Source organism: Alternaria metachromatica (genome assembly GCF_023757995.1).
Source record: "Alternaria metachromatica strain BMP 0045 chromosome Unknown scaffold_8, whole genome shotgun sequence".
In the NCBI taxonomy this organism is placed as follows: Eukaryota; Fungi; Ascomycota; class Dothideomycetes; order Pleosporales; family Pleosporaceae; genus Alternaria; species Alternaria metachromatica.
Genome location: NW_026055499.1, coordinates 924,250 through 950,735, shown reverse-complemented (window position 1 = coordinate 950,735; position 26,486 = coordinate 924,250). Strand labels below are relative to the sequence as shown.

Sequence of the window (26,486 nt, the reverse complement as noted above, 5' to 3'; positions counted from 1 at the left end):
GACTCGGATGGTTGAAATCGATGTTCGATTCCGGTCAACATCCAGGATACTCAGCCTTACCTCGGCTACTTAGCCACGGTACCTGCATGCGACAGCCTTGTCCACAAAAACGCACGTCGAGACACTGGACACCCCCCCAGTTCCGCATATCGGAGCTGTATGCATTTAGGGCTACAAATACGTCTTCCCTTGTATCGAGTCATTCGACGTGGTGGTCACAAACTTAGCGTACAGAAGCGACAACGCGGTGTGACATGGAATGCATGTGGCTGTCGGCGTCTGCATGACCGTCTAGGAAGGTTTCCAAGGGCGGCTGGCAGCAATGTTGCGAAGGCGAAGGGCAATTGCGCATCCTCACATCTGGGGCAGCTTCCCTTCCACCCATGCAATCGCTGGTTCGCGATTTCCTGTACCTCAAAATGACGAGATCCGGAGAACGCATCGGCAGTGTTCGGCCCCTCGTTTGTAACCGACCCCAGGCATCGGCATCGCATGCTACAGGATGGATAAGATACACCATGGCTTCATGCAAAGCACCAGGGTACATTGCTATACTTTTGAGCGTCCAATACCATCAGGGTTGCTTCCAACCAGCCTACTGGATTGGACACTCGTTTTTACAAGAATGTAAAGATGGCCTATCCCTTCACCGCTTGTTTGGCGAGGGCATGCCTCGTCGTTTCCAGATGCTTCGCAAAGAGGATTCGAATCTTTATCGCGGTTCTTTCGAGTATGCGTGCGGACCCGCAAAGAAGTTGTACGATAATGAGCGACTGCTTCACTCGAGTCTCGTCATTACTGGCTCGGGTAACATCCAGACACTGCGAACCTTATTCTGCATACGATCATTATGCTCTATTGGCCTTATCCGCAGATACCCTAGTCAGCTCTGGTTCACCATCTTGGCGAAATGCGGCCGGTCATCGCCCAGCCGAGACGAGTATTTTGGGCTCACTCGAAGTGAAGCGATGAATGACAGGGTCGAGTACAGCTCCTTTATGCAAAGCCTCATAGCTGCGCGTAACATCGCACAGAAATTCCGTAGCCTTCTTGCTGGGGCGTCAAATCAATGAGACTAGACAGAACTAACCTCGAGGGTATGGTCGTGCGCTCTGCGCTACAGACGTGTACAACAGGCTGTCAACAGCAGTGTTACATCTTCGTCGGACGGGTTTAGCGAATGGATCGACGCCACATGCCTGAAATCGAACGATGCTCGGAAGTCTTTCAATCGCCGATGTTATCACAAGGGTTGTACAAACAGCCCGGCTTGACCTGCAGTAACCCTATTTTGAGCCACCAGGCACTGGGCATATCATCTGCCTGTGCCTTGAAAAAGAAAGTAAGGCACACAAAACAATTTGACCACCATATTCTGCCTACTCTGGATCACGCACATCACTTACGTATAGCTTCCCAAACTTCGGGTCCCTAGTTCAGTGATCCAACCGGCTTTATCATTCGCACATGTCTTCCACTGACACCATATAACCATCTTCTTTATACCAGGACGATTTTCTCATTCAGCAATCCGTCTCTACTCAAGAGTTATAGTTTCACGAGATGGAATCAGACGAGATTGTCTTTGTTGAGCACCCACCCTCAATGCCAATTCTTTCGTCATCCCGACCGCTTCCGTACCCTAGACCGGATGACAAACAAGCAAACCTCAATCCTTATCAACAAGGCGCTCGTTCTGTCGTAGGAATGACTTCCTCTCCAATCGAACAAGGCTCTTCCGAACGCAGTCTTCCATCAATACCAATAGAGAAGGATATGAAAGAGCCGGCGACTGAGTTTGGGTCATCACGACAACGTCAAGACTCAGATTGGTCTCTCGGTTCGGAATCACAGAGTGAAGATATGACGGAGCATGAGGGAAGGAGTCTGGGAGAATTAGATGCAGGACAAGCTGCTTCATTTCCTCCTCCCCCTCCACCACCACCACCACCGCCGCCGCCCATGGATTGTCACTTTGGCCCCGGAAGATGTGACTCTCAGATACCTCATCCAGTAAGTTTAGAATAACAGCAGTGAATGAAAGCATGATCTGACTGCGTACTTTAGCCGCCTCCGCCTCCACCTCCTGTACGCGTTATACCACATACCCATTGCGGAACGCTCGTAAGCTGACAATAGCAGCCTCCACCGCCACCAGGATTACCTGACTTCATGAACGCTCCGATGATGACCTCAGCACTCCCTCCCCCAGTAAGTTCAGAACGCGGTCAGATCAATGCATTGCTGATCAATACTAGCCCCCGCCCCCGCCACCCGGTCCTCCTCCGCCCGCATTGACCATGAACCCATACAGTGCAGGAGAAGAAGTGCATACCCCGAATCAATTCATCCAAGTGCAATACTCCAACGAGTCCATCTCCGACTTCGCCAGCCGCGTACTCCGCATCGGGCCCTTCAGACGCAATGTCTTCATGACACTTCATCCGGCTAGTGCAGCAGACTACAAGGAGTACGAGTGGCTTATCAAGTACGGAAGCTCTGAGATTTGGTACGAAAAGCCTACCAAAGCACTTCTTAGGAGTGTCAAGACACTCGAGGCGAACAGACGGGCACCGGGTGAACTACTCCCTCTGCATAACGCTAGGCCAGTAAGCCTTGAAACTCCCAAAGTGTGGGCTTCAGCTGCCATGACGACACCGACCGACGACGACATATTTGAGTGTGTTGCTGATCATCCTGTGGATGATGGCTACGACACCGGGACATGCCACCAATGTACTGAGGCCAAGTCAGAAGCACTTGAAAGCACACCTCTCGTCTACTGTCTAGTGTTCAGCACCTGCCAAGCAGCCGATCCTTTCATTCACGGCGCCCACTTCAACGGCCGCCAGATCTACAAGCTTGTCAAGTGTGGTAGCCGCGAGGCTGCAGTTGCAGAGACTTTTTACGCTGCTGGTGTCAACGGATGGAGTCTGGCTTTTAGCTGCATCATGAAGCTAGGTGACGACTTCGAAGAGAGATGCGGTACGGCCAAAAAGGTCAACGTGCTATGGATGCTGGCTGAAGAGCAGGCCGATGAAAAGATCGTTAAGATATTCTACTAACATACAAAAAAAAAAAGAGCAGCGTTTCTTGGGTTATTTTTGCTTTCGGTGTCTATCTTTGCGTCTTCCAAAACGATTCTTTTCTGTCTCGCAAAAGTTACTTCTCTCCACCCTTCAACGGTATCACCTCCGCGCATCTCAACGTAGCCCGGCCAATCCTCGACGTTGACACGACCAAGTCCTACCGAGACGAACCCATCAAGGCCTTGTACCACATCAGACGCATAACACGAAAACACATGTGCAGCCGACCGATATATGCGGTCCAAAACCAGTCGCATATGCCATGTGTTACAATGGTTTCCTCAACCAGTCTGTTGTGCAGTCTGTACACCCTCACTGCCTTGCTACCGATATTGTCGAGTCGCTCAAGAAGCCCGACAAACGTCGTCAGATGCTGTTCACGGTAGAGTGCAGTGGCTGTATCCTCCAATCAGCGGTAACCACGACAACGGGCGTGTCGTACGAGGCTTACCCCCTCATTTCTCCTTTAATCATGTATGGTTGCTATCATTTCGGTCTCAAAATCACGTTTGCTTGCTGGCACGGTTATGCCTATTTCCCCTTTGTTAGATTTCGTTGGTTCTGGCGTTGAGGCTGGGATACGTATGATGATTACAAGGATAACGATTATGACCGGTGGTTGGTATATGCTACAGGGCTGTTACGGGTGTGGCGTTACGGTAGAGACACACTTTAGGATCGGTATTACGGAAAACGGTGCGTCGAATGTTGACGGAGCACGTGGCGTTTGGGTATAACGACGCTACTGTATTAGTAGATCAGGATTGGGCAGAGGGGTGTATAACTAGTATGCTTCTCGAATGCTAACTATGACTAAATCCCTGCCGTGTGTCCGATTCGAAAACGACGTGACGTATTGTGTAGTTTCGTGTCTAGTGGATCAGGTTGTGTCGAGCAAAACCTTTCCTCTCTATTATGTTTCGTCTCTTCGCCTAGTCTACGTCCGGTGAGAAAGCCTTGGTGTTCACCCACCGATAATTGACTATAGCGCTCTACGTACTTCGTGCAACTACTGTTCCTCTTCTACACTAAAGATTGCAGTGCACCCGCCCGTGTAGACGTTGATTTCAGGCAATGATACACGACCCAAACTCCCGGGTATACCAAATGACAGCTGGCGACAGTTATCGCCACAGCCTTGGGTGTTACCCGCGAGGGTATCACAGTCCTACAGTCTCTTCTTCGTGATCGGCTCCAATCCTCGATGTTGCTTCGCAATCATCTGATCAAGCCTTGCATAGCAATCCAGCGACATGAAGATACCTAATCGCGTTAGCTTATATTCCCCTCGAACAACTTCTATGACATTTCTCATCAGGCACAGCACTTACCAGCAGCCAGATACCCTCCATACATACCACCCAGCCCCTGCGCACCCCTCTGCACCGACGTCAACTCCTCCCAACTCAGCATCTCCGCCAAGCAGACCAGCGTTGTCAAGCTCGTCTCTAGACCGAAGACTAGCAGAGCGAGAGGAACGCGTGGGTCGTTACGAAGCAAGGCAGGGATGGCCCAGAGAGTTAGGGGGAGATGGTAGACAAGTTCAAGGAAGGTCAGAACGGGGAACCAGGCTGGGGCGTTGTAGAAGAAGCGGTCGCCGTATGTGGATATGTACCAGTCGCGGAGCGACGACATCCAGAGGGGCTTAATTTGGATTGGGTAGTAGGCCGTCAAGTCGAAGGCTGTTGTTCAGTTAGTATTGGTCGGTCCATCCATGAATGCGGTGGTGTGATGTATTCAGTCCGGAAGCATCGGAACAACTGATACAGAAGATGATTCAAAAGATCAGGTCGTCGTATTTGTAATCTTGCTTTGCTAATTGCAGCATGACAGAGCCTCCAGCCTTGATATTCCTTCTCGGTACTTACCTAGCATCACCGGCAGGTGCACGAGGAAGAAGACGAGGTAGATAAAGTCGCGCTTCCGCTGGAATATTGAGACCGCCATGTTTGTATGATCCGATGCTCGATGTTTAGCAGCGTGGGTTGAAGTTGGTCGTTGGCGTAAAGTCACGTTTGTTGGCAAGCGCGTCGTACGCGTTTTCGCGCGTGGGGCATCCACGGCCCTTTCCCCATACCTATGGGGCCGCACTCTTGGCTTCCGTCTCTCATCACTCCACCCACGACGTCCAACTCGAATCGAATGGACAAATTCGACAACCGGAAATTTTTGATGGGCTTTTCGTGATTTTTCCGCGAAGTTCCAATGCGGGTCGATGGTGCTCATGCCAACCGTGCCAGACTAAAGGCTACCGGCACTACATGCAAACTGCTTCCGCGTAAGCTGCAGCTCTAGGAGATCGACGTCTGAAACATGACTACTGTTCATCGGAAAGCACTTTCCTGCTTCGACAAGTCTATCGTCCGAATGGCTATACAACTCGGACATCGGGTTGGCTGTTCGCGATCAGTTGAGCGCCATGCCAAGTGCGGTATGCCTCTACGTGCATCAGCGGTCCGCCTTTAGCCTTCCCATCTGATTTCTAAGATCCAGTTGCCACCACATCTGGAAGTCGATGATGCTACACCTGTAGACCTAATGCTCCGCACCTCTCACGACTCGATCGCATTATTGGAACTGCCGTCGCAACCGTTAAAGGATTCCTCGGAGCCTCGTCATGTCGGCGCTCCGCTGCTACGAATTCACTGATGACGGGCAATTTAGCCTAAAGCTTTTGTCGGATAGCCCTTGGCATCCGGCCTACAGCAACCGAACGACATCAGCGGCGGATGAACCACGAACGGCACATGACTGCCAAGAATGGTGGATGCTTACATCGGTTTCCGTGTCCAATTAGTGTGCTCGAAGCCTTGGCTTGGCGCTCTTCAAGCCGTCTTTAACATGCTGCCCAGCAGCCGTTTCCTCTTGGTATGCTTAAGGGGTTAAACAGCTCTTATTACCGATGATCTGGAAAGAGTATGGAGGCCTGTTTCCCCACAGTGCTGCGGTACGGCCACCGGGGTGCTGGATGATTATGCACATGGTGGTGTGGCCCCCCATACATAAGCCTGGGGTCTCCGAGTAAAGGACCGTAAGCTTTTTGGCAATCTGGGGTACTACTCAGACGGCTTTCGTTCCAGACTTTCGCCAAACTCTTCAAGCGTTTCGATTATCGGTAATCGAGCAGCATCATGGCTGGAGGCGGCGGTGGTGCATCTGGCTTCGATGCCGCGCTTCAAAGGCGTCAGGCCCTGATGGGCGCTAGTGGTCCCAGGGCTCTTGTGAAGAATGGAAAGGTCTTCCTGATCGCCTTGTTCGCTTGTCTTGGAGGTGTGTTGTACGGATACAACCAAGGCATGTTCAGTGGTATTCTGGCTATGCCGTCTTTCGGAGCACGTACGTATTCGCGACTTTTACTATTAGCTTGCGCTTATATCGAGTAGAAACCGACGGCTACGTTGATAACCCAACACAGAAGGGATGGCTTACTGCTATTCTCGAACTTGGAGCTTGGTTCGGAGCCGTCATGTCCGGTTTCGTTGCTGAGGCAATGTCGCGCAAGTACGGTATCTTGATCGCTACTGCAATCTTCATCATCGGTGTAGTGGTCCAGATTACTGCAATTTCTGGTGGTCATGAGGAGATTCTGGCTGGTCGCTTCATCACGTTAGTGAACCATTAACCCAGATCTTTCAACATTTGCTAATCAATCTTAGTGGTATCGGAGTCGGTGGTCTTTCTGTCATCGTCCCCATGTACAACAGTGAATGTGCACCTCCGTAAGTATATCCAAAGACAGGTATCCTAATACTTGATCAACATGCTAATGCGTCTCAGTGAGGTTCGTGGTGCTTTGGTTGCACTACAACAACTTGCCATCACCTTCGGCATCATGATCAGTTTCTGGATCAACTACGGGACCAACTACATCGGAGGCACCACCCTCGAGACCCAATCCAACGCTGCATGGCTCGTACCCATCTGCCTCCAGCTCGTCCCAGCATTCATCCTGATCATCGGAATGGTATGGATGCCATTCTCACCACGTTGGCTGGTACACCATGGACGCGAAGAAGAAGCGAGAAGCAACCTGGCCTCTCTCCGCAACCTTCCCGCCGACCACGAGCTTATCGAGTTGGAATTCTTGGAAATCAAGGCCCAGTCCATGTTCGAAAAGCGCAGTGTTGCTGAAGCTTTCCCGCATCTTCGCGAGCAGACTACTATGAACATCTTCAAGCTTCAGTTTGTTGCCATTGCTTCGCTTTTCAAGACAAAGGCTATGTTCAAGAGGGTTATCGTCGCGACTGTCACTATGTTCTTCCAGCAGTGGACTGGTATCAACGCCGTACGTACAATCCCGGGTCTCGTTGATGATCTACGTTCGGAACTCATGCTGACTTTCCACTTCCCAGGTCCTCTACTACGCGCCTCAAATCTTCGAACAAATCGGTCTCCAAGGAACCACGCAGTCCCTCCTCGCGACAGGCGTCGTCGGCATCGTCATGTTCCTCGCCACCATCCCCGCAGTACTCTACATCGACAAGCTTGGCCGCAAACCTGTGCTAGCAGTCGGAGCCCTTGGCATGGCCTTCTCCCACTTCGTCATCGCCGTCATTCTCGCGAAGAACTTCGATAACTTCGAGAACCACCGTGCGGCGGGATGGGCAGCCGTGGTTATGGTCTGGTTGTTTGTCATCCACTTTGGTTACTCGTGGGGTCCTTGCGCTTGGATTTTGATCGCCGGTAAGCTCTATCACTATTCGCTCGAAACGTTTATTATAGGTTTGATACTAACGCATATGACGTAGAAATCTGGCCCCTATCCACCCGCCCCTACGGCACAGCCCTCGGCGGCTCCTCCAACTGGATGAACAACTTCATCATCGGACAGATCACGCCCGAGCTGCTCGAAAACATTACTTGGGGCACATACGTCCTCTTCGGACTCGTAACTACCCTTGGAGCAGGATTCATCTGGTTCTTCGTTCCTGAAACGAAGCGCTTGACACTTGAGGAGATGGATACCATCTTTGGTAGTGAGGGTGCGGCGCTTAAGGATCAGGAGCGCATGGCAGAGATCAATCATGAGATTGGTCTTGCGGCGTACTTGCATGGTGATGCAAGCAGTGGGAATGAGACGAATGTTGTTGGGAATGAGAAGGGTATTGTGTGAGCGCAGCGACGCCTATGAAGGAAGGGTTTTGAGTAGGAGGTGAGATTAGGGGGTGGGATTAGCTTAGTGGAAAATTGATGGTTGTAATCATTTGACTTCTTTTGATGATGCTATGGAATGGGGGTACATGTGGTGTTTGCATTCGTTAGCTTCTCTATGGTTGGATAGATGTTGCTGCTAGTGGACTGAAGCTTGATCGAGTGTACACATAGGGACAATTGGTACATAACGAAGTGACAGGGCATGAACGGAGATGCTATAAAGTAAATCATGTTCTGAATGGCTCTTTTCTCTATCATTTGGAGCAAATCTACGCCTCATCAAGACCATCACCAAGACCATCAGAAGGACCGTCAGAAGAACCATCAGCAGAACCATCAGCAGAACCATCAGCAGAACCATCAGCAGAACCATCAGCAGAACCATCAGCAGAACCATAGTCAAGAGAATCGTCAGAAGAACCGGAAGAAGATTCGTCGGAGGATTCATCGGAACAATCGAAGTAGTGTATCTCACCATCGTGCTTGCACCACCATCGATCTTGGGCTGGCACAGAGTCGCCACTTTGCTCACCTGTGCTTTCCGCAGTCGTACTTGATAACTGCAACCCCATCTCTGGGATGATATCGCGCAACAATGGTCTTCGCCTCGTCGCTGTGATAGATCCCCAGCTGACCTCGATTTCTTCTTCTTCTTCTTCTTCTTCTTCTTCTGGCGCATGGATTCGTTCAGAAGATGGTTGCGCCCGTACTCTAGTATATATACGGCCCGTATATGTGTACTGAACATCTCGTATCTCAGTGTCCAAGTATGCGGCTTGAGAATATTCGAGGAATGATTGAAGAGCACGACAATGTCGTTGGCGGACTCCCATTGATAGTGCTAGGTTGACCAGCGTCCTCCGATAGGCCCCTGAATTGGCCATATCTGTCAGGTCTTTTGGATAAAGGCACTCTGGGTCTGTAAGGTCGAATAACTCTTCGTACAGAGCTGCTACCGCATCGAAGTACACCTCAAGCACCTCTTTTGTGTAATCAATACGCACTCGCCAGCTTTCAGGTGTAAGCCCTAACAAACCGTAAACTTTGTCGCGAAGATCATGGCACTTGTTTGAACAATGTAGGAAGATACAATCTTGCAGGGTACGCCTTTTTTGAACATGGTCACGTCCGCGGACGGTTGCCCAGGCGGCGAACAGGAAATCTTGAGATACATGTCTTATCACAGAGCGTGCACGATCCCAACTGAGCTCAACCCCTCCGCACACAAAAAGAGGCGGATTTGTGCTGAGCGTAATCTCCTGAATGATCCATATCCGTCTGAAATATGGGTGGAAGTACAGCGTGTTAATAGCCGCTTGAGTGTCACTAGCCAATGTGTCGTCACCTTCTTCCTCTCGCAGCCGAAATACAGCCCCGATCATCTTGGGGTCGCATCCTAACCATATGCGCACCATCTTTGCCTGCCTGTATATCTTTTCCATGATACGGACTTGGTTGCTGCGCTCAATTGGGTCTTCTTGATTGATGCATATCTGATCGATCCAATATAATACCGGCTTTCCACTGGCGTGCATGCCCCAATCCCATGGCCCCGTGGTATAGGTATTTAGGAAGTCGAACAGATTTTGACGCACTTCGATATTCGCTCCTTCGACGGCTATACTATGAGTTGGCGTCGGTTCGCCCCAGGTGTACGAAAGAGCAGTGTAATCATGCCAGCTGGTGAGATCATACGTCCGTAGGCTGCATTGCGGCTGATGCGTGACAGGGTCTTTGCTGATTCGGAGTAGCCGGAACTCTGAATTTGGCTTTTGGAGAGGTTGGTAAATGTATTTAGGCATTCTTACGGTGGTATAGAAGTTGAGGGAGTCGAAGTCTGAAGAGATGGGGCAACGCGGGGTAGTGGCTTTTCACCAGGCTGCCACTCCAGCTGCCTTGCGATATTTAGCGCGGACATGAAGGGCTGTGTAGGTGTCAGGCTGGGTTATGCCATGTCTTATCTACCAAGTAAGACGTGTCAATCTCTGCTTACAGCGTGGCGCATTCTTTGCTGCGTCGGCGTACTGAGAGGAAGCCGCTTTCACCAGAGATCGTAATTCGATTCATTCTTCCCACTTTTAATCTACAACATCCGCAGCGCATCTGTAACACAATGAAACGCGCCACCTTTTATCTTTCCTGAAGCCCAAGAACATTTACTGCCCACCACCCAACGTAGCCATCAAACTTTGCCCAAACGCCTCCTGATCCACAGCCCTCCCAATCAACACCAACTTGGACTCCTGGACCCCATCATCAGGCTTGGCGTCAAACTCATTCGTATCGTAAATCGCCCTCACACCCTGTGTGAGAAGTATCTTACCATCATTGACTGGAACGCGTCCCTTCAAGCGATGGATCTCAAAAGGCTTGTGTGCGGTTTCATTCGGTAGCGTCTCCTCCCACAAAATAGTGCGGAGGAAGAGGTCGAACTCGTCAACTTGATCGCGTGTCAAAGCGGGGAAGGAGATGGTTGAAGTGGTGATTGTGGGGTCGAGGTGGCTATGTCCCTTGCTTGCGAATTGCAGATCTGTGTCTGTGACTTCGTCATAGGCATGTAGATCCAATACCAGTCCTTCAAGTTGCGGAACCTGGCTTTTCGTCGTCGTCTTGATGCGCGCGAGGCCGTTGATAGAGCGGATTCGCTCGGTGACCTGTTCGAGTTCTTGCGCCGAGACCAGGTCAGTTTTGTTGATGATGATGACGTCTGCGTGGCTGATTTGCAAGTGCGCTGTTGTGAGGACGGGACCGTGTTCGTCGTGGGATTCTTTCTTTCTTTCTTCGATGTTTTCTTCGTCGCCGAGGCCTTCGTCTAGGCTCTTTAGCACGTTCTTTGCGTCGACGAGTGTGACGATGCCATCGAGGAAGATGCTACTGCCTAGGCCGTCGTCGAGCCAGAACATGGGGGCGATGTTTCCGGGGTCGGCTAGACCGGTTGTTTCGAGCAGGATGTAGTCGAATAAGCCGGATTGCTCCATTAGGTTCTCAATGGCGGCCACGCCGATGTCTTTTACCGAACAGCATATGCAGCCGTTTGCGAGTGGGACAAAAGGTGCGGGTTGGGCGGATGTGGAGTCTGCATCGGAGACTGTGAGTTGTTTTTCGATGTCAATTGCTAAGCCATCTGTCAGAGTGATGTCTTATTCTTAGTGGAAAGTGAGCATACAATCACCGAACTCATTCAGAATGACGGCAATCTTCTTTCCATGTTGTTCAGTCAAAATGTAGTTGAGCAAAGTCGTCTTTCCCGCACCAAGATAACCTGTCACTATGGTGATGGGCACTTTGCCCTGGGGTGCCTCCTCCGAGGTCGCCACAAGATTGGGTATTTCCTCATCTTGGTCGTCGAGAACTTTGGTGTTAGTCTCTGACTGGACTAGAGTGGGTACTTCATCGTCTGATACGTTTCCGTCCATGGCCGGCAAGCTGTTACTAGATAGTGATTCGAATGTCGAGGAGGGGTGCCAGAGCGTCAAGATACAGTTCTAGAATAAGTTAGAACAGATGATCTGGAGGTAGGTGCGTAAGAACATGCAACCCTACAGCGACTTACCTAATCGCAGCTACTTCGGGATTTTGGAGGCCAAGAGAGACGGCAATGACGTCGTGGGGTGGCAGAGTCATGTAGAAAAATGGTCCACCGCGACGCGCGATGAAGCTAGCGCCGTCGCGTATTTCCTAGTTGACAAGACCCCTGCCCATGCCCTGCATCCGCAAGCTCCAGGTATCAACAACACACGCCGCCCCGCCTACCTGTCGTCAGACGTCTACTGTGATCGCAATTCACTCACTACCACCCATCATTCCGCAAATATGACGTCGCCCGCTTCGCCGCGCCTTCCTAGCCCGCCTCCTATCCCAGAAGACCAGCTCTCGCCAGTATCCGCATCGCCAGAGCAGCAGAAGCTCTTCAGCAATCTCGACCATGCCGCTGAACGGAGAATACGACCGGGGACCAAGGCAGAGGACATGGCAGAGGGGCCGCCGCTGGTAGAGTTATCAGAGGTACGCCGAGGCATACTTCAACAAAGATAGCGCCTGGCTGACAAGATGCGCAGATTGATTCAGCATTCCAGCTCACCGAACACCTCAAAGCCCTCCACCACTCGCTCACGCATCCCGCCGGCTCGAATGGCACTATGCCAGTAGACAGAAACATGGCATTGAAGATAGCACAATCACCCGCCAATGTGGACAGGACGTTGTGGCTATACGAACTCTGCCGCTTCCTCATACAAAAGGTCAACTCCATCATCACCGCCCTCTTCGCAGACGACCCGCCGTGTTCGTCCCTGACGTGTCCCGAGATGCGCGCTTCCGAGTGGCAGTACCTCTGCGCAGTACACGACCCGCCAAAATCATGTTGTGCTATCGACTACTGCTGCCACACGCTCGACTGGGCGGCCAACACCCTCACATCACCCAAGCACTTTCCTTCACGGCTCGCGCTTGGCACCGACTCGTCAACACAGCATTCGCAAATGCGCCAATTGACCAATATCTTCAGGCGCGTATACAGAATCTTTGCGCACGCATGGTACTCGCACCGAGAGGTCTTTTGGAAGGTTGAGGGACGCACAGGGCTATACATATTCTATAAGACAGTCTGCGATGTATACGGTCTGGTACCGGAGGACAACTACACCATTCCTCCTGAGGCCGAGGGCATTGAGCCATCAACAGAGGTCAAGCCGTCAGCGCCACCTCTGATTATGAAGCGAGAGCCCTCTGATTCGACATCGGAGATTTCAAGTAACACACTGGCAGACGGATTGTCTGATCATTCGCTATCAACAGCTGGAACAACCAAGCGACATAGGCATTCGCCATCAGTTGGAGCCACGGCCGTTCAAACAGTTGTAGAGGAGAATGAGGAAGAGGAGGAGCGTCCAGTTCTTCAAGCGCGACCAGTCACTCAAATCTTCGAATCGGCACAGGAGGATGAGGAAGAGGAGGAAGCCGATAGCGACGGCGACGTCACGGCTATTGAAGATAACAACGAAGATGACGATGACGAAGACGATGACGATGACGAGGACGAGGCTGAAGCTGCTGAGGAGATAACACAAGCAGATGCCAAGGACCCCACGACTGAAGCAGCCAAGGAAGGCGCGGGCGAGGAACAGGCAGCGGGTACCTCGACCGATGAAGAAGAAAAGAAAGATACAGATGCCGCCACAGAGCCAGCAGCTACCGAGAACGCTGAGGCCAGTGCTTCGGACGCCCAAGACGACGAAAAGGAACCGTCCAAAGACGACACTGAAGCCAAAGATGATAGCAAGCTAGATGCTGCAGGGTCAGAGGAGGCGAAGAAGGTTGATTCTGCTGCAGAGTCGGCCGATGAAGAGGGTGGAGCGAAAGCTCAAGATTAGGTTATCACGGGCAAGGCTCAACGGGTAGTATTTCAGAAAGCTTCCGTGGTGTACATTAAGCGTAGGAATAGGACGGAATAATGACTTGGCAGGGCAGATCGGGATGCTATCGTTTGCATCAGCACACATAGATATCACGCACGGCATGATATGGCTTAAGGGAGCCGCATTACTAGATACTAGTAGCTGATGATAGTCGAGATCTCAGATGAGTGATAGCGGGGCTTCATCGAAGAGACGTGCATTAATGCCCTCGGGCTTTACCTCCAGCCTCAAGAACCAATCAGTACGCAGTGGCTCAGCTAGCGCATGTGTATAGCCTCCGCGGAGGATCCATCTCAGCTCACGAGACAAGTATAGACTGGGACCAGGGAAGGTCCTGCCCAGTTTGGCAACACACTGGCCTTGAAACATGAAGGAAGGGCAAAGCAAAGCAAAACTGCATATTCTCCGTGGCGGAAGAGAGGCGCTCGGTAAAGCACACCGTAGTGACAAGGATGGGAGAAATTGTCTCGTTGCGCTTGGTCCAGCGGTTGGGGGCGAATTTGGCATAGGCCCGGCTTGGTCGTTCCACGTTTCCATGTTGCACTGCGTGGACTGTCTCGTCACACGGTGTTAATGACAGATAGGGCTGATGAGGCTCAACTAGACAAATTCCGTCTTGACATTCCTCCGAATAAATCAATGCCTATATGCAGAATTAATCAAATGCGGATACCGATGCGACGACGCTCGCCGGGCTCCGAGTGCCGCAAGAAGAGGGTGACGTCCGGGCCGCGCATCATTGGCGGGAGTGGACCGTAGATGCGTCTGCGTGTTTTGTCGCGCTGCGCGGCAAGACGATCCTGGGGTAGGGCGTCCAGGCTGCAAGTATCAATTGGTGGCCGACGGGCCGAGTGGGCACTAGCATCTGGGTAAATGCTGGCGAATGAGCAGAGCGGTGCGAGTGGCGCACGTGTGATGAGGTGTGGAAATTAGTTGCGTGTTGGGCGGGTTGGGCTCAGATCGAGGTGTAGAGAGGTATAGAGGGGCGTAAATCAGGGTCTAGAGATGGGTGAAGCGATGCAGAGATATCAACAGTCTCAGAAGTGGGCAGGATGGCAGCGGGCCTGGAAGGAGGAGGAGTCTAATGCTTCCACGTGCAGCATCGCATGCTTGATGCAGCCTTGTGCATACGGCGGTGCACAGTCTGCGGTGCATGAACAGGCACGCGCTGCTATCGACCAGTAACTGGAATGGCGTTTACGAGAAGTGGTGACGGTGCCGTCGGAGAAGGTCGAGTAGATGCTGCGTTCGAGCGGCCCCCACGCCCGACTTGCCAGTCCCACGCCGGCTCGCTTCTCCACATTCTGGTGGTCCAGCAGGCTGCAGGTGTAGGTGCAGTATTGCAGCATCCAGACGGGCGTCTTGGAGTGCATACAGAAAGTTAATTGCTGACGGCGGAGGCTGGAGTCGTCGGAAGGCTGCGAGCTACCCCTCACTACTTCAGCCAGCTGGTGCTTAGACATTACCCACAGCCACGGGATCTTGAATTCTTATCGCGGCTACTGCGGACGGTCTGCGTGGTCACAGGTCCCCAGTCGTGCCAGAGCCAGAGCCAGTCCCAGTCCTAGTCGCCGTCCCAAGTCGGCATCGGCCCTCTCCATTCCATTCCCACAAGTCTACCCGCGCCCGTCCTGCTGCCTCCCACGACGAGCTGCCCTTCCCCACGTTCCCCGTCCAGGGTTCTCGCCACGACGACACCGCACCCAGAGGCTCTAACATCTATCTGCAGGTCATCGCCCAGGATCGCGGCGATTTCTACTCGCGCAGCCCACGCCGTCGCTTTTGGCCCGCCCCAGCATCTCGCCTGCCGTGTGATTCCCAAAGCAGCATGCACGCCCATGGCCGAGCGCCTCTTGACTAACATCAACACCATCTGGCAACCGCGCACACGAGTCGCTCCGCCACCGGGCTACACAACATCCACCCAAGCCCTACACACGCGCACTGTCCGCCAGCGTCGCGACACACGACATTGCACCTGACGACCCGCTGGCAATGACGGCGCAAATCTTGTCTATGCATGCTGCGCACGCGTCGGATTTGGGCAAGATCCAGACGCAGTTCCGAGACAAGATGGACTCCACGGTTGGCCCTGCAAACGAGCCTCCCACCCCCGCCTCCCCCGACAGCGCCGACACCCGTGGCCGCCGACGCGACCGCGACGAAGACGGATCCGGCGGCGAAGGCGAGGGTGACGGCCATGGCTCCTCGAGAAAGAGACGGCGCAGCAGAAAGGGCCTCGACAAGAAGTTTGAGTGCCCGCACGAGGGCTGTGGGAAGAGCTACTCCCGCGCAGAGCACCTCTACCGCCATCAGCTGAACCGTGAGTGCAGCAGCGCCCGCAGGCCTCACCCAGCTAACATGGACAGACAACCCCAAGCAAATTTACCACTGTGACTTTCCCGATTGCCACCGATCGTTCGTCCGGCAGGACCTCTGTGCGCGCCACAAGGAGAGACACACGGCGCGAGGCTCGCAGCTGCTGCGCAAGGACACGTTCAACATGCACAATCTGAACCCCATTGTGACGGCTGCACTGGGCGGAAAGAATGCACCGCCACAGAAGGCACTCGGCATGCAGTCTCCGCCGTCTGGAGCCTCCAACGCAGGCCCAGGCAGCAGAATGTCGCCGCCAAACTTCCAGTCGCCAGGCTCGACTGCCACGCTCAGCAGGCAGGACTCGCTGCAGAGGACAGTGAGCGACGATACGTACCGCAGTGGCTCAGAAGCTAAGCCCTACGACATGCAGTCCCAGAGCGCTGGAAACTTTGCACCCCCACCGCGTCCGGCCGCTTTGGGCAACTACAGTGGAGGTCGCAACTCTCTCCACAACTCCCCACATGTGGGTAATGGGAACTTCACCCGGCCCGATCTACGCGCGCAGACGTCCAATCTCAGCTCGTATGGCTCGAGCTCACCCTTCAACTCTGCCGTTACGCCATCCCAGTATACCCCCTCTGCGCCCTCGACCGGCTACCAAAATAGCGCAAGTGCGTATCAATCACAAAACAACTTTCCTCCCTTCTCCTCCTTACCTCCACCAGAGTACCCCCAGCCAACTGGCACCCCTGCTCCTCGAGAACAAGAGAACCAGTTCTACAATGGCACTTCTGGACAGACGCCCATGAACGGTGTTGAGTCTACAGGTCAAATAGACAACAGAATGCAGGGTGTCTCTGACGCAATCATGGAACAGAATCCCGCATATGCCATACCAATGTTTGGTGGCAATGGATACAGTCGGTCGCCCTTTGCCATGGCCGACGACTTCGCTGCCTGGCTCTTCAACGACAACCAATTCAACCCAGGAGGCGCATCGCCCATGGATTACCCGGGCGGAGTAAACCCCGTAGCTGGTGCGTCATCCCAAATTGGTCTTCAAGCTCCGTATTTTAACTATGACCCCTCAGTCGCCGGCTATCTGAACAACCCTGCACCGCCTGCACACCCAATGGCTGTTCATAGCATACTAGACACTACGCTGCCAGAGTCTGCCCTCTCAGAAGAGAAGCGGAAAGACCTTCTAGATCTCATTCATTTGCGCTTCAACGAAACAGATCATGCGCCAGTCAAGAAACAGAAGGAGGAACTCATGGAGGGTGACAAAGACGACAGCCGGCACGTACTCAGTCTGCACATGATGCAAACGTACATCAGCTCGTACTGGGTACATTTCCACCCGCAATTACCAATCCTCCACAAGCCGACGTTCAATGCAAGCACGTGTCCTGAGCTGCTGTTGCTCGCCATCATGTGTCTCGGAGCGTCTTGTTTGGAGAAGAACTACGGTCAAGAGACTACACAGGCTTGTGCTTCGCTGGCTAACTTCTTGGCGTGGCACCTGCGCTGGGAGCTGTTTATGGACGCTGATTTCCGTCCACCCGCTAAGCTATGGATCTTCCAAGGCCTGCTTCTCCTCGAGTCATTTGAGAAGATGTACTCTACGCGCCCGCTACATGAACGAGCGCACATTCATCATGCCACGACACTGACGCTTATGAGGCGTGGAAGCTCGCTGATCGGACGATCAGCAATGGACTCGCCTCCTAGTGTCAAAGACGGAAAGAGCAACGGAATAGGTGGAGCAAACACGCCTGACGAATGGTGGAACCACTGGATCACGAATGAGGCTACTAGGAGGGCAGCATTCGCAGCCTTCGTCATGGATAGCATCCACGCTACCATGTTCGGTCACAGTGCTGTCATGGTCGCTCACGAGATGCGTCTCCCACTGCCATGTGACGAAGCGCTCTGGTCTGCAACGAGTAGCTCTGAAGTGGGACGAGTTGAGCAATCCCTAACATCGAATGGCATCAAACCAATGTCTTTCCTTGACGGTCTTAAGAAGACGCTTAATGGGCAGACGGTACGGACCAATTCGTTTGGGCGCACAATCCTCATGGCTGGTTTACTGAGCGTATCATGGCACATGAACCAGCGAGACTTGCAAGTAAGCTCCCTGGGTGTGACAACAGCACTGGGCGGCCGCGACAAGTGGCGAGGCTCTCTAACCCGGGCCTTTGATTTCTGGAAGCAAGATTTCGACAGCTCACTAAACCGATCTGAAGACCGCCCTAGTTCGAGCTCATACGGATACTCGCAAGGTGTTGACGATGACAACGTGTTCGAGTCCCGAACTGTGCTCCACCACCTGGCACACATGGCCATGCACGTCGACATTGTCGATTGCCAAATCTACGCCGGCGCACCCCGCCTTCTCGGGCGGTCAATAACCCCGCAGGATTACAACGGCGCGCAACGTCGGATGAAGGAGATGTGGGCCCCCACTGCCCGAGCCCGGGACGCCACATTCTACGCCCTCCGCTTCCTCTCCAACGTAATGGTTGCCGGAGACCACAGTCTGAACCCCAACACGCCGTCCACCGCGGGCTTCTCCTATTCCGCGCGTGACGACTACCTCCTCAACCGACCGTGGGTACTATATTTCGCCACACTAATCGTGTGGTCGTATGGTTTCGCGCTCGATGGTCCGGTCAAGGAACCGTACCAACTCCCCACCTATGACGACAAGGTCAGGGATATGGTTCTCTACCTCAACCGTGTTGGCGGTGTGCGTTCACCGGAAGATCTGAGCAAGACTTCTAATCGCAACGCTTGTCTCGGTCTGCTCATCATCATGCGCGATATGTTCAAGAAGACGAGATGGGAGTTGTTGCACGAGGCGAGCAATCTGCTGACGAAGTGCATTGAGATGCTTCTCCCTGGTGCGGGTGGAGCGTTGTAAGCAGAGCAGCCCAACCACCCACCTCCTTGTCCCGATGAAAAATTTTGCCCAACGAGGCGGTGTTGTTGTTATTCTCATTTACGATGTAATGGCTTATTACTTGTTGTTTGTTGATGGGTTTTCCCTGGTCTGTCTTTTCTGATATCACTGCATTCTAGCGAGGAGTGTGCTTGTTGTTTCGATCTTTCTGTTCTTGTTCGATACCTCTTCTGTATATTCACACAAACAAGTGGCTACTTGGATGAAGTGGGTTTGGTGGATTGGATATGTGGGCGGGATGCTGATCTTCTTTGGCCATATACCCTGGGGATAGGTGTGGAAATGCATCTTGGACTCTTTTACATGTGCTGTTCAAATTTGAGGAGTAATTCTGTGATGTGGTGGGAAGTGTTTGCTGTGCGCTGTCCGGGTTAACTTGGTCTGGAGAGAAGCTGAGGCGCGCAGGATTATCGCGCACGTGAGACCGTGGTGACGCGTGACGCGAAGATCGCGTCTTTGTGAAAGCCGGCGCAACAATTGTCTGCATGGTCAAACACATATCTAAGAACGTGATTTTAGACTTACTAATTTACACCTCAAATGCTAGAGCGAAATTTCCCCTGATGCACGATCACTCTGGCCGTTGCGCCATTGCGTCATTGACTGTGAAACAATGCTCCCTACCACCGGCGCTGCGTCCAGAACAACGTCCCCACGATGCCTCGACTCAAGGCCGCCACCGTCTCGGACCAGACTGTACGAAAGCGAAAACGGAAAGCGCGCGATGACGATGAGGAAACGACTGCAGCGGCATCAGCTGCAGAAGGCGAAGGGGTGAAGGAGGTTCATAGGATTGTTGGGCCGGATGGTTCAACGATCGACCCCAACGCGCCCGACCCTGCCACGACCACTACGAGCATTCCCACGAAGACACACGATGGAGGAAAGAAGCCGCGGCGAGCGCCAAAGAAAAATGGTACTGGCAAGCCAGCTCTCGCGCGCAACAACTCGTCCACCCTAGTCGAGACGTCGATACCATGGCCAGAGCACTTCACGAAGCTCGCCCAAGTCCACCGCGCCGTAAACCTCGTCTACACCTTCCTCTGCACGCGCAAGCACCTCGCGACGACCCTCGAAAATCTGCGCAGCACAGTCGAAGCCAACATCCAACGAGAGCTAGTCATCGAAGACGTAGCGCAGATCACGGCGCTGATACCCAAAGCCATCAACTTCGCCTACGTCGACGAGGCAATGCTACAAATCAACTTGATGGGTTCAGAAGATAATCTGCACGGCAGACGGGCAACCGACTTTGCGATCTTAGAACCCGAACCGGATAAAGGCGAGCATAAAGAGGTGCTACTGTTTGAATTTATCGATGGCGATTTGAAGCGCCAGGTGCAACATAAGAAGACGGGTGAGCCGACAAAGGCTACGACGAAGTTACGGAATGAGGATCTCAAGATGCCGGTGTACAGTCAGAAGCAGATGATGAATCTGATTGAGAAGAGGAATGTCAAGTTTACGTCGGCGGTGAATGCGTTTTTGAATCAGTGTGCTGAGGAGGGGGTGGATTCGGTGGAGAAGATTTTGGAGGTTTCGAAGGCCTTCGTTCCTGTGGAGACTGCGAGTCGGCATTCTACCCCTGGCCCGGACAGAGCGCTCATACCAGCTTCCATACCCGCGGAGCGGAAGCCTATCCCTGATATATTGAACGAGATCAAGACGATGGAGTGGTATACCGGGCAGATCGTGCCAGACGGCCACCGTGTTTTCGACCCACAAGAAGCTGTCTTCGGCGACTTGAACTTCGCCATGTCGCAGAATCTCGTCAATGCGCTGTATAACACGAGGAACATTACTCAGCTTTACGCTCACCAAGCTGAGGCTATCAACAATCTTTACGACGGACACAATGTGATTGTGTCTACTTCGACGAGCTCGGGTAAATCGTTGATCTACCAGATACCCGTTTTGCATCAATTGGAACAGGAGCCTAATACGAGGGCTATGTATATCTTTCCGACGAAAGCGCTAGCCCAGGATCAGAGAAAGAGCATGAAAGAGCTGTTAAGATTTATGCCGGGGTTCGAGGAAGTGTTGGTTGAGACATTCGATGGCGATACGCCGATGAGTGATCGTAATTACATCAGGGATGAGGCACGCATCATCTTCACCAACCCGGATATGCTGCACATTACTATCCTGCCACAAGAAGATGCTTGGCGAACGTATCTTCAGAACTTACGATTCGTGGTCGTGGATGAACTGCACGTTTACAACGGACTGTTTGGAGCACACATGGCTTTCATCATGCGCCGTCTACGCAGGATATGTGCGGCGTTGGGAAACCGGCATGTCAAGTTCATATCCTGCTCGGCTACAGTGGCAAATCCTGAAGAGCACATGAAGACTATCTTTGGTGTTGACGAAGTCAAGTTGACTGACTTTGACGGGTCGCCTTCTGGACGCAAAGAGTTCTTGTGTTGGAACACGCCGTTCAAGGATCCTGGTGATCCTACATCTGGACGCGGTGATTGTATGGCGGAGACGGCGAAGCTGTTCTGTCAACTCATGTTGAGGGGCGTGAGAGCTATCGCCTTTTGTCGCGTGCGAAAGCAGTGTGAAGCGCTGCTTGCTGCTATCAAGACCGAACTTACCAATCTGGAGAGGCCGGAAGTGATAGCTAGAGTTATGTCATATCGAGGCGGATATACACCGCAAGACAGACGGGAGATCGAGCGAGAGATGTTCGACGGTAAGCTCTGTGGTATCGTGGCTACTAGTGCGCTGGAACTCGGTGTCGATATCGGCTCCCTAGATGCTGTCGTTACAGTCGGCTTTCCTTATACTATCGCCAATCTGCGTCAGCAAAGTGGTCGTGCTGGACGGAGAAACAAAGACTCGCTATCCGTTCTAGTTGGCGACTGCTTTCCTACCGATCAGTACTACATGTCGAACCCGGACGAGATCTTCACAAAACCCAATTGCGCACTCCAAGTCGATCTAGAAAACATGCTCGTCTTGGAAGGCCACGTACAATGCGCCGCCCACGAGATGCCAATCAACGTCGAAGTAGATACCTCCTACTTCGGCCCTCTCCTCCCCAAAATCGCCCGCGAGCGCATGCGCTGCGACAAAGAAGGTTTCTACCACGTCAACACGCGCTTCCTCCCGCAACCCTCGCGCACCGTAGCCATCCGCGACACAGAAGAAGACCACTTCGCCATAATCGACGTAACCCACGGCAAGAACACCGTGCTCGAAGAACTCGAAGCCTCGCGCGCCTTCTTCACCCTCTACGACGGCGGCATCTTCCTGCACCAAGGAAACACCTACCTCGTCAAAGAATTCAGCCAAGAACGCATGTTAGCAAAAGTCGAATACGTAAAAGTAGACTGGACAACCCAACAACGCGATTACACGGACATTGACCCCGTGGAAACAGAAGCGATCCGGCGTATCCCCGGTTCCAGGTCGAAAGCTTTCTACGGACCTATCAAGATCCAACAAGTCGTGTATGGATTCTTTAAAATCGATAAGAAAAGGCGGATTTTGGATGCTGTGCAGGTTGATAATCCGCCTATTATACTGTTTAGCAAGGGCATGTGGCTTGACGTGCCCAAATCCGCGCTTGATATCTTGAGGTCAAGGAGATTGAACATCGCAGCGGGTATCCACGCCGCCGAACACGCCGTCCTATCTCTCATGCCCAACTTCGTTATCAGTATGCCCGGCGACGTCCGCACGGAATGCAAAGTCCCCGAAAAAGAATTCCTGGCGAAGGAATCCTCCCGCAAAAGACCGGCGCGACTTACCTTTTACGACGCAAAAGGCGGCGCTAGCGGCTCGGGGATTAGTACCAAGGCATTCGAGTTTATCGATACGCTGCTTGAGCAGGCGTGTCAAAGGCTTACGAGTTGTCATTGTCTAGAGGGGTGTAATGAGTGTTGCAATGATGACGCGTGTAAACAGCATAATCAGGTCATGTCGAAAGCGGGTGCTATGGTTATTATCATGTGTTTGCTCGGCCGGGAGAGTAAGATCGATGTTGAGAGTCTGCCGTGGGGTGAGGAGGATGTGGAAGCGGGTTTCGATACGGTGGTTGAGGCTGTGGGGGTGAGGATGGCGGAGGGGAGGACGAGGGATGGGGGGAAGTTGCCTGGAGAAGGGGATGGGGGGATGGTGGATGGGAAGGGGGAGGAGATGGTTAGGGCGAAACTTGTGGATGGGGTTTGGATTAAAGAGGAAGAGGAGGAGGAGGATCATTTTAGTAGGAGTATTCATATGTATAGGGGGGAGAGGACGTTTATTGGGGTGCATAGGAATGGGAAGTAGGGGGATGGATGGATGGGGTGTTATTGGGATAAGTAGGATGGTTTGTGTGAGCAGATCAGGAAGCGGAGTGGTTTTGACATGGTGAGATTGAGATGGGAGGGACTGTCCAATATCTGTACCGTGGTGTTGGTATATTGACAAGGCTCAATTGCAGAAGTACTCGAGCACCTCATTCAAGAAAGACGCTGGCTACTCAGGGGCCTACATCAATATAGTTATATACAATGTAGATAATCTAGAGTCAACGTAGGCTTTAGGGTGTTTAGTCTCGTTGCTCAACGCGGTGGCCGCGATGTCGTTGTAGGAAGAGCCGCACGATACCACTGCTGTAGTGTGACATGTTGAGGAGGCCAATTTGCAGCAGTACTCTCGAACCAAGAATCAGAATTCAGCAACCGCTGTGCGTTTAGCAAGTCTCTATCGCGAGGCTCTCGACAATCTTGATTTCGGCAAAGTATAGATGCTTTGCCATCGCTGGCCAAAATTTTACGAGAACGCTAAATTTATGCGCCCGGAAAGCATCCTAGGCTTATCACGTTGTAGACGTATTTGATAGATCGAGATGCCAAATCGATTTCGCCATTGTCATGATATATAGTAGTAGTCGCATCGACGAAGTTAACGTCGTTCAAATTAGTGCGCCGTCTTCACACAGGCAACAGCCGGGATGCTTCCTTGCAAAAGACTGCTGTGTGATATTGCGAGGTGTTGGCAGACATCTCACGTCGAATGAAGATCTTGATCGAGATGTACATAGAGCCGTGTAGCTTAGTAAAGCCCTACCGCACTGGCTTACCGTATGTGTTGCATCAATTATATCGTTCCAAGCACTCGTACGGCGAATCCAGCGGCTTCGAACTGCATTGTGGTTTACCTGCAGTACCTCCGGGATGTTGGTGGTAGAGATTTCGCGAAGTGGGGGTATTCAGGGGTCCGCAGAAAAGTTCCCCGCCATCGCTATTCACATGTCAGAATCTTCCATGAGCTTGCCAGTGTAGTTTCCTATACCCCCCGACCCTCCCAACGAAGTATGGTCAAACCTCATCGTCGCCAGGCCAAATTCTGTTTTTTCTATATATTGCCCGTATCTCTTCTACCTTCCATCAAAGTCCGATATGGTCTAGTGGCTAGGATTTGCCGCTCTCATAGCAGAGTCAGCTCGCTGTTGCAGCGCAGTGCCGGCAAGGCCCGGGTTCGATTCCCGGTGTCGGAAACAAATCTTTTGTTCTTTTTGCATCTTTCAGGTTCGAGTATGGGTTGGTATATCTTTTTGCCCGCACCCACGAGACGCTTCAGAGGCTGGGTATGTACTTGGATAGCCTCTAGAGCATAGTACAACCGTTGTCTTTTGCTCTTAGCGACATGTGCAGTCACTGCCTGGGTTGACTATACGTGGTATGCAGGTACGACCGAAGAGACTCTACCCTGCCGCGATCACTGCTCTACCACTATCAGACAACATGCTCTTAGCCATCGCCAGCCTATGTCGCTCTATGGGTCCTGATGTAGATGAGCATTCGAATGACACTTGCCAGTAATGTAGATCGTTTTCACCCTAACTACAGCGAACAAACAGCTTACCTACGCTCACACATTGTCCAAGGAAAACCTAAACTAGTCTGCAGCCTACATCAAGATGAAAACATGCAAATTAGGCGACCTCACCATTTCGGCTGCATGGTGCTTCCTTGAAAGAGATGCTATTAAAACACAAAACTATAACGACTGGTATTGGTATAGAACAGGTAGTGACAGGGTCACTTCAAACGATCGCTAATTCTGCAAACAAGAAATCCCAAGCCGTCCATCATGTGGACAAAGACAGACGCCAGTAATGATCTTTACAATGGTGAACGATAGACAAGGCATCTCCTTCTTTACGCTCAATCCTCCCTTAATACCGCCGCTGTATAACCACTCTGCCCTGTACTCGCATCCCCACTGCCACTCTTCAGCCAGCAATTCGCGCCATTCTCAGTCTCGTACCTTGCACTAAAGTCGGAGCTAATCACAGCGGCTTTGCAGGCACTGCTTGCGTTCATGGCGCTGTATTGACTGCACGCGTCGACGCATTGCTCCAGGGTGTATGCGGTGAAGCTCATGAGGATGGTGTCGAGGATGTTGGTGCTGTCGAGACAGTTGTAGGTATACCGACCACTAATATCGGACTTCTTGCCTTCCAGTCGACTTGATATGAGAAGTGTGGATGGACATGTTGTGTTGATTGACTGGATGGCACCAAATGGCCTCGCGCTGTAGTACGTCCCCGTGTCTTCAGTCGCAGCCGCCGGGCTATCCGTTGGGGTGTCTGATGGGGCATCCGCCGAAATATCCGATGGACTCGCCGATGTGGGTGTTGGAAACAGCTCCATGCTCGAACTCGCCGCGGCCTGCTCCGCTGCGAGTGCTTCGGCCTTCCTACTCAAGCATTAGACAATGATGGAGAACTTGAACTATGTCTTACTTGTCGGCTTTCTCTTGCACCACAAGTCCTCCTCCAATACTGGTGCCGACTAGTGCAGCGACAATGGTAAATGACATGGCAATTGTAAACCAATATTTGCGTCGCCGGTGAGCAAAGAACTTCTTCCACATATCAGGAGGGACCTGGATGTGAGGAGCCTGATCCTGATCGCTGTCCAATGCAGTGCGATATGAAAGAATGTCGTGAGAACCCCGCAGGCGTGATGACCTCGTCCGCGGCAGACGACCGCGTCCACCATCCTCATCATCATTGATTTGTGGCAGCTTCGTATCGCCGTTGGCAGAGTAGCGGTTGACGGCCTCGGGATATGTCTCAGGTTGAGCGATCTGCAAACCATCAGACATATCGAGCCGCTCTGGCTTTTCGTCCTTCTCCGTTGTAGTGGTAGACATTGTAGACATTGTACATATGGACCGCCGAAGATCAGTTTGGGATTGGGACGGTTAATGTGATTGTGCGACAATGAGGGACCAAGCCAAGTATAAGTGTATTCGCCCGCCTCCTAACTAGTCAACGGCGTCTAGTAATCGGGCGTGTGCTAGATACACGCATGCGGGTGCACTTGCAGCAGGCTGCCGAGATCTCCAGGTAGATCGCTGTATACCCCGTGCGAGCCATGTGCGTCAATGTCGACAGCCTCTTATCAGGGCCAAAACACCGATTCCAACATAAATGATGAGGGGTTCCACGTATCGGAGAACTTCGAAAGTAAGATGCGGCACACCGATCAGCCAGATCGTATTTGGACAGGAAATCCCTTGATCAACCCTTACCTCCAC

The 26,486-nt window shown here is 52.4% G+C and overlaps 7 protein-coding genes and 1 non-coding gene across 8 annotated transcripts; 6 read left to right on the top strand and 2 right to left on the bottom strand.

The window, feature by feature from the left end:
* Positions 1 to 2,184: 2,184 nt before the first annotated feature.
* Positions 2,185 to 3,065, top strand: J4E83_004757 (uncharacterized protein; the record flags this gene model as incomplete). Its single annotated transcript, XM_049331682.1, has 2 exons — positions 2,185 to 2,211; positions 2,259 to 3,065. 2 exons carry the CDS (start codon positions 2,185 to 2,187, stop codon positions 3,063 to 3,065), a joined length of 834 nt encoding a protein of 277 aa, XP_049189456.1.
* Positions 3,066 to 4,257: 1,192 nt separating this feature from the next.
* Positions 4,258 to 5,036, bottom strand: J4E83_004756 (uncharacterized protein; the record flags this gene model as incomplete). The annotated part of the gene is made up of 3 exons (XM_049331681.1): positions 4,258 to 4,352; positions 4,421 to 4,771; positions 4,958 to 5,036. 3 exons carry the CDS (start codon positions 5,034 to 5,036, stop codon positions 4,258 to 4,260), a joined length of 525 nt encoding a protein of 174 aa, XP_049189455.1.
* Positions 5,037 to 6,220: 1,184 nt separating this feature from the next.
* J4E83_004755 (uncharacterized protein) lies at positions 6,221 to 8,202 on the top strand (the record flags this gene model as incomplete). The annotated part of the gene is made up of 6 exons (XM_049331680.1): positions 6,221 to 6,425; positions 6,473 to 6,695; positions 6,746 to 6,808; positions 6,867 to 7,374; positions 7,442 to 7,772; positions 7,838 to 8,202. 6 exons carry the CDS (start codon positions 6,221 to 6,223, stop codon positions 8,200 to 8,202), a joined length of 1,695 nt encoding a protein of 564 aa, XP_049189454.1.
* Positions 8,203 to 10,399: 2,197 nt separating this feature from the next.
* J4E83_004754 (uncharacterized protein) lies at positions 10,400 to 11,659 on the bottom strand (the record flags this gene model as incomplete). Its single annotated transcript, XM_049331679.1, has 2 exons — positions 10,400 to 11,358; positions 11,410 to 11,659. The coding sequence occupies 2 exons, from the start codon at positions 11,657 to 11,659 to the stop codon at positions 10,400 to 10,402; spliced, it is 1,209 nt and encodes a 402-aa protein (XP_049189453.1).
* Positions 11,660 to 12,056: 397 nt separating this feature from the next.
* J4E83_004753 (uncharacterized protein) lies at positions 12,057 to 13,615 on the top strand (the record flags this gene model as incomplete). The annotated part of the gene is made up of 2 exons (XM_049331678.1): positions 12,057 to 12,248; positions 12,302 to 13,615. 2 exons carry the CDS (start codon positions 12,057 to 12,059, stop codon positions 13,613 to 13,615), a joined length of 1,506 nt encoding a protein of 501 aa, XP_049189452.1.
* Positions 13,616 to 15,676: 2,061 nt separating this feature from the next.
* On the top strand, positions 15,677 to 18,905 carry J4E83_004752 (uncharacterized protein; the record flags this gene model as incomplete). The annotated part of the gene is made up of 2 exons (XM_049331677.1): positions 15,677 to 15,983; positions 16,030 to 18,905. The coding sequence occupies 2 exons, from the start codon at positions 15,677 to 15,679 to the stop codon at positions 18,903 to 18,905; spliced, it is 3,183 nt and encodes a 1,060-aa protein (XP_049189451.1).
* Positions 18,906 to 19,601: 696 nt separating this feature from the next.
* On the top strand, positions 19,602 to 23,222 carry J4E83_004751 (uncharacterized protein; the record flags this gene model as incomplete). Its single annotated transcript, XM_049331676.1, has 1 exon — positions 19,602 to 23,222. The coding sequence occupies one exon, from the start codon at positions 19,602 to 19,604 to the stop codon at positions 23,220 to 23,222; it is 3,621 nt and encodes a 1,206-aa protein (XP_049189450.1).
* A 1,109-nt stretch (positions 23,223 to 24,331) lies between these two features.
* J4E83_004750 lies at positions 24,332 to 24,435 on the top strand. Its single transcript has one exon. It is a non-coding gene; the product is annotated as a tRNA-Glu (tRNA).
* The last annotated feature ends 2,051 nt before the right edge of the window (positions 24,436 to 26,486 follow it).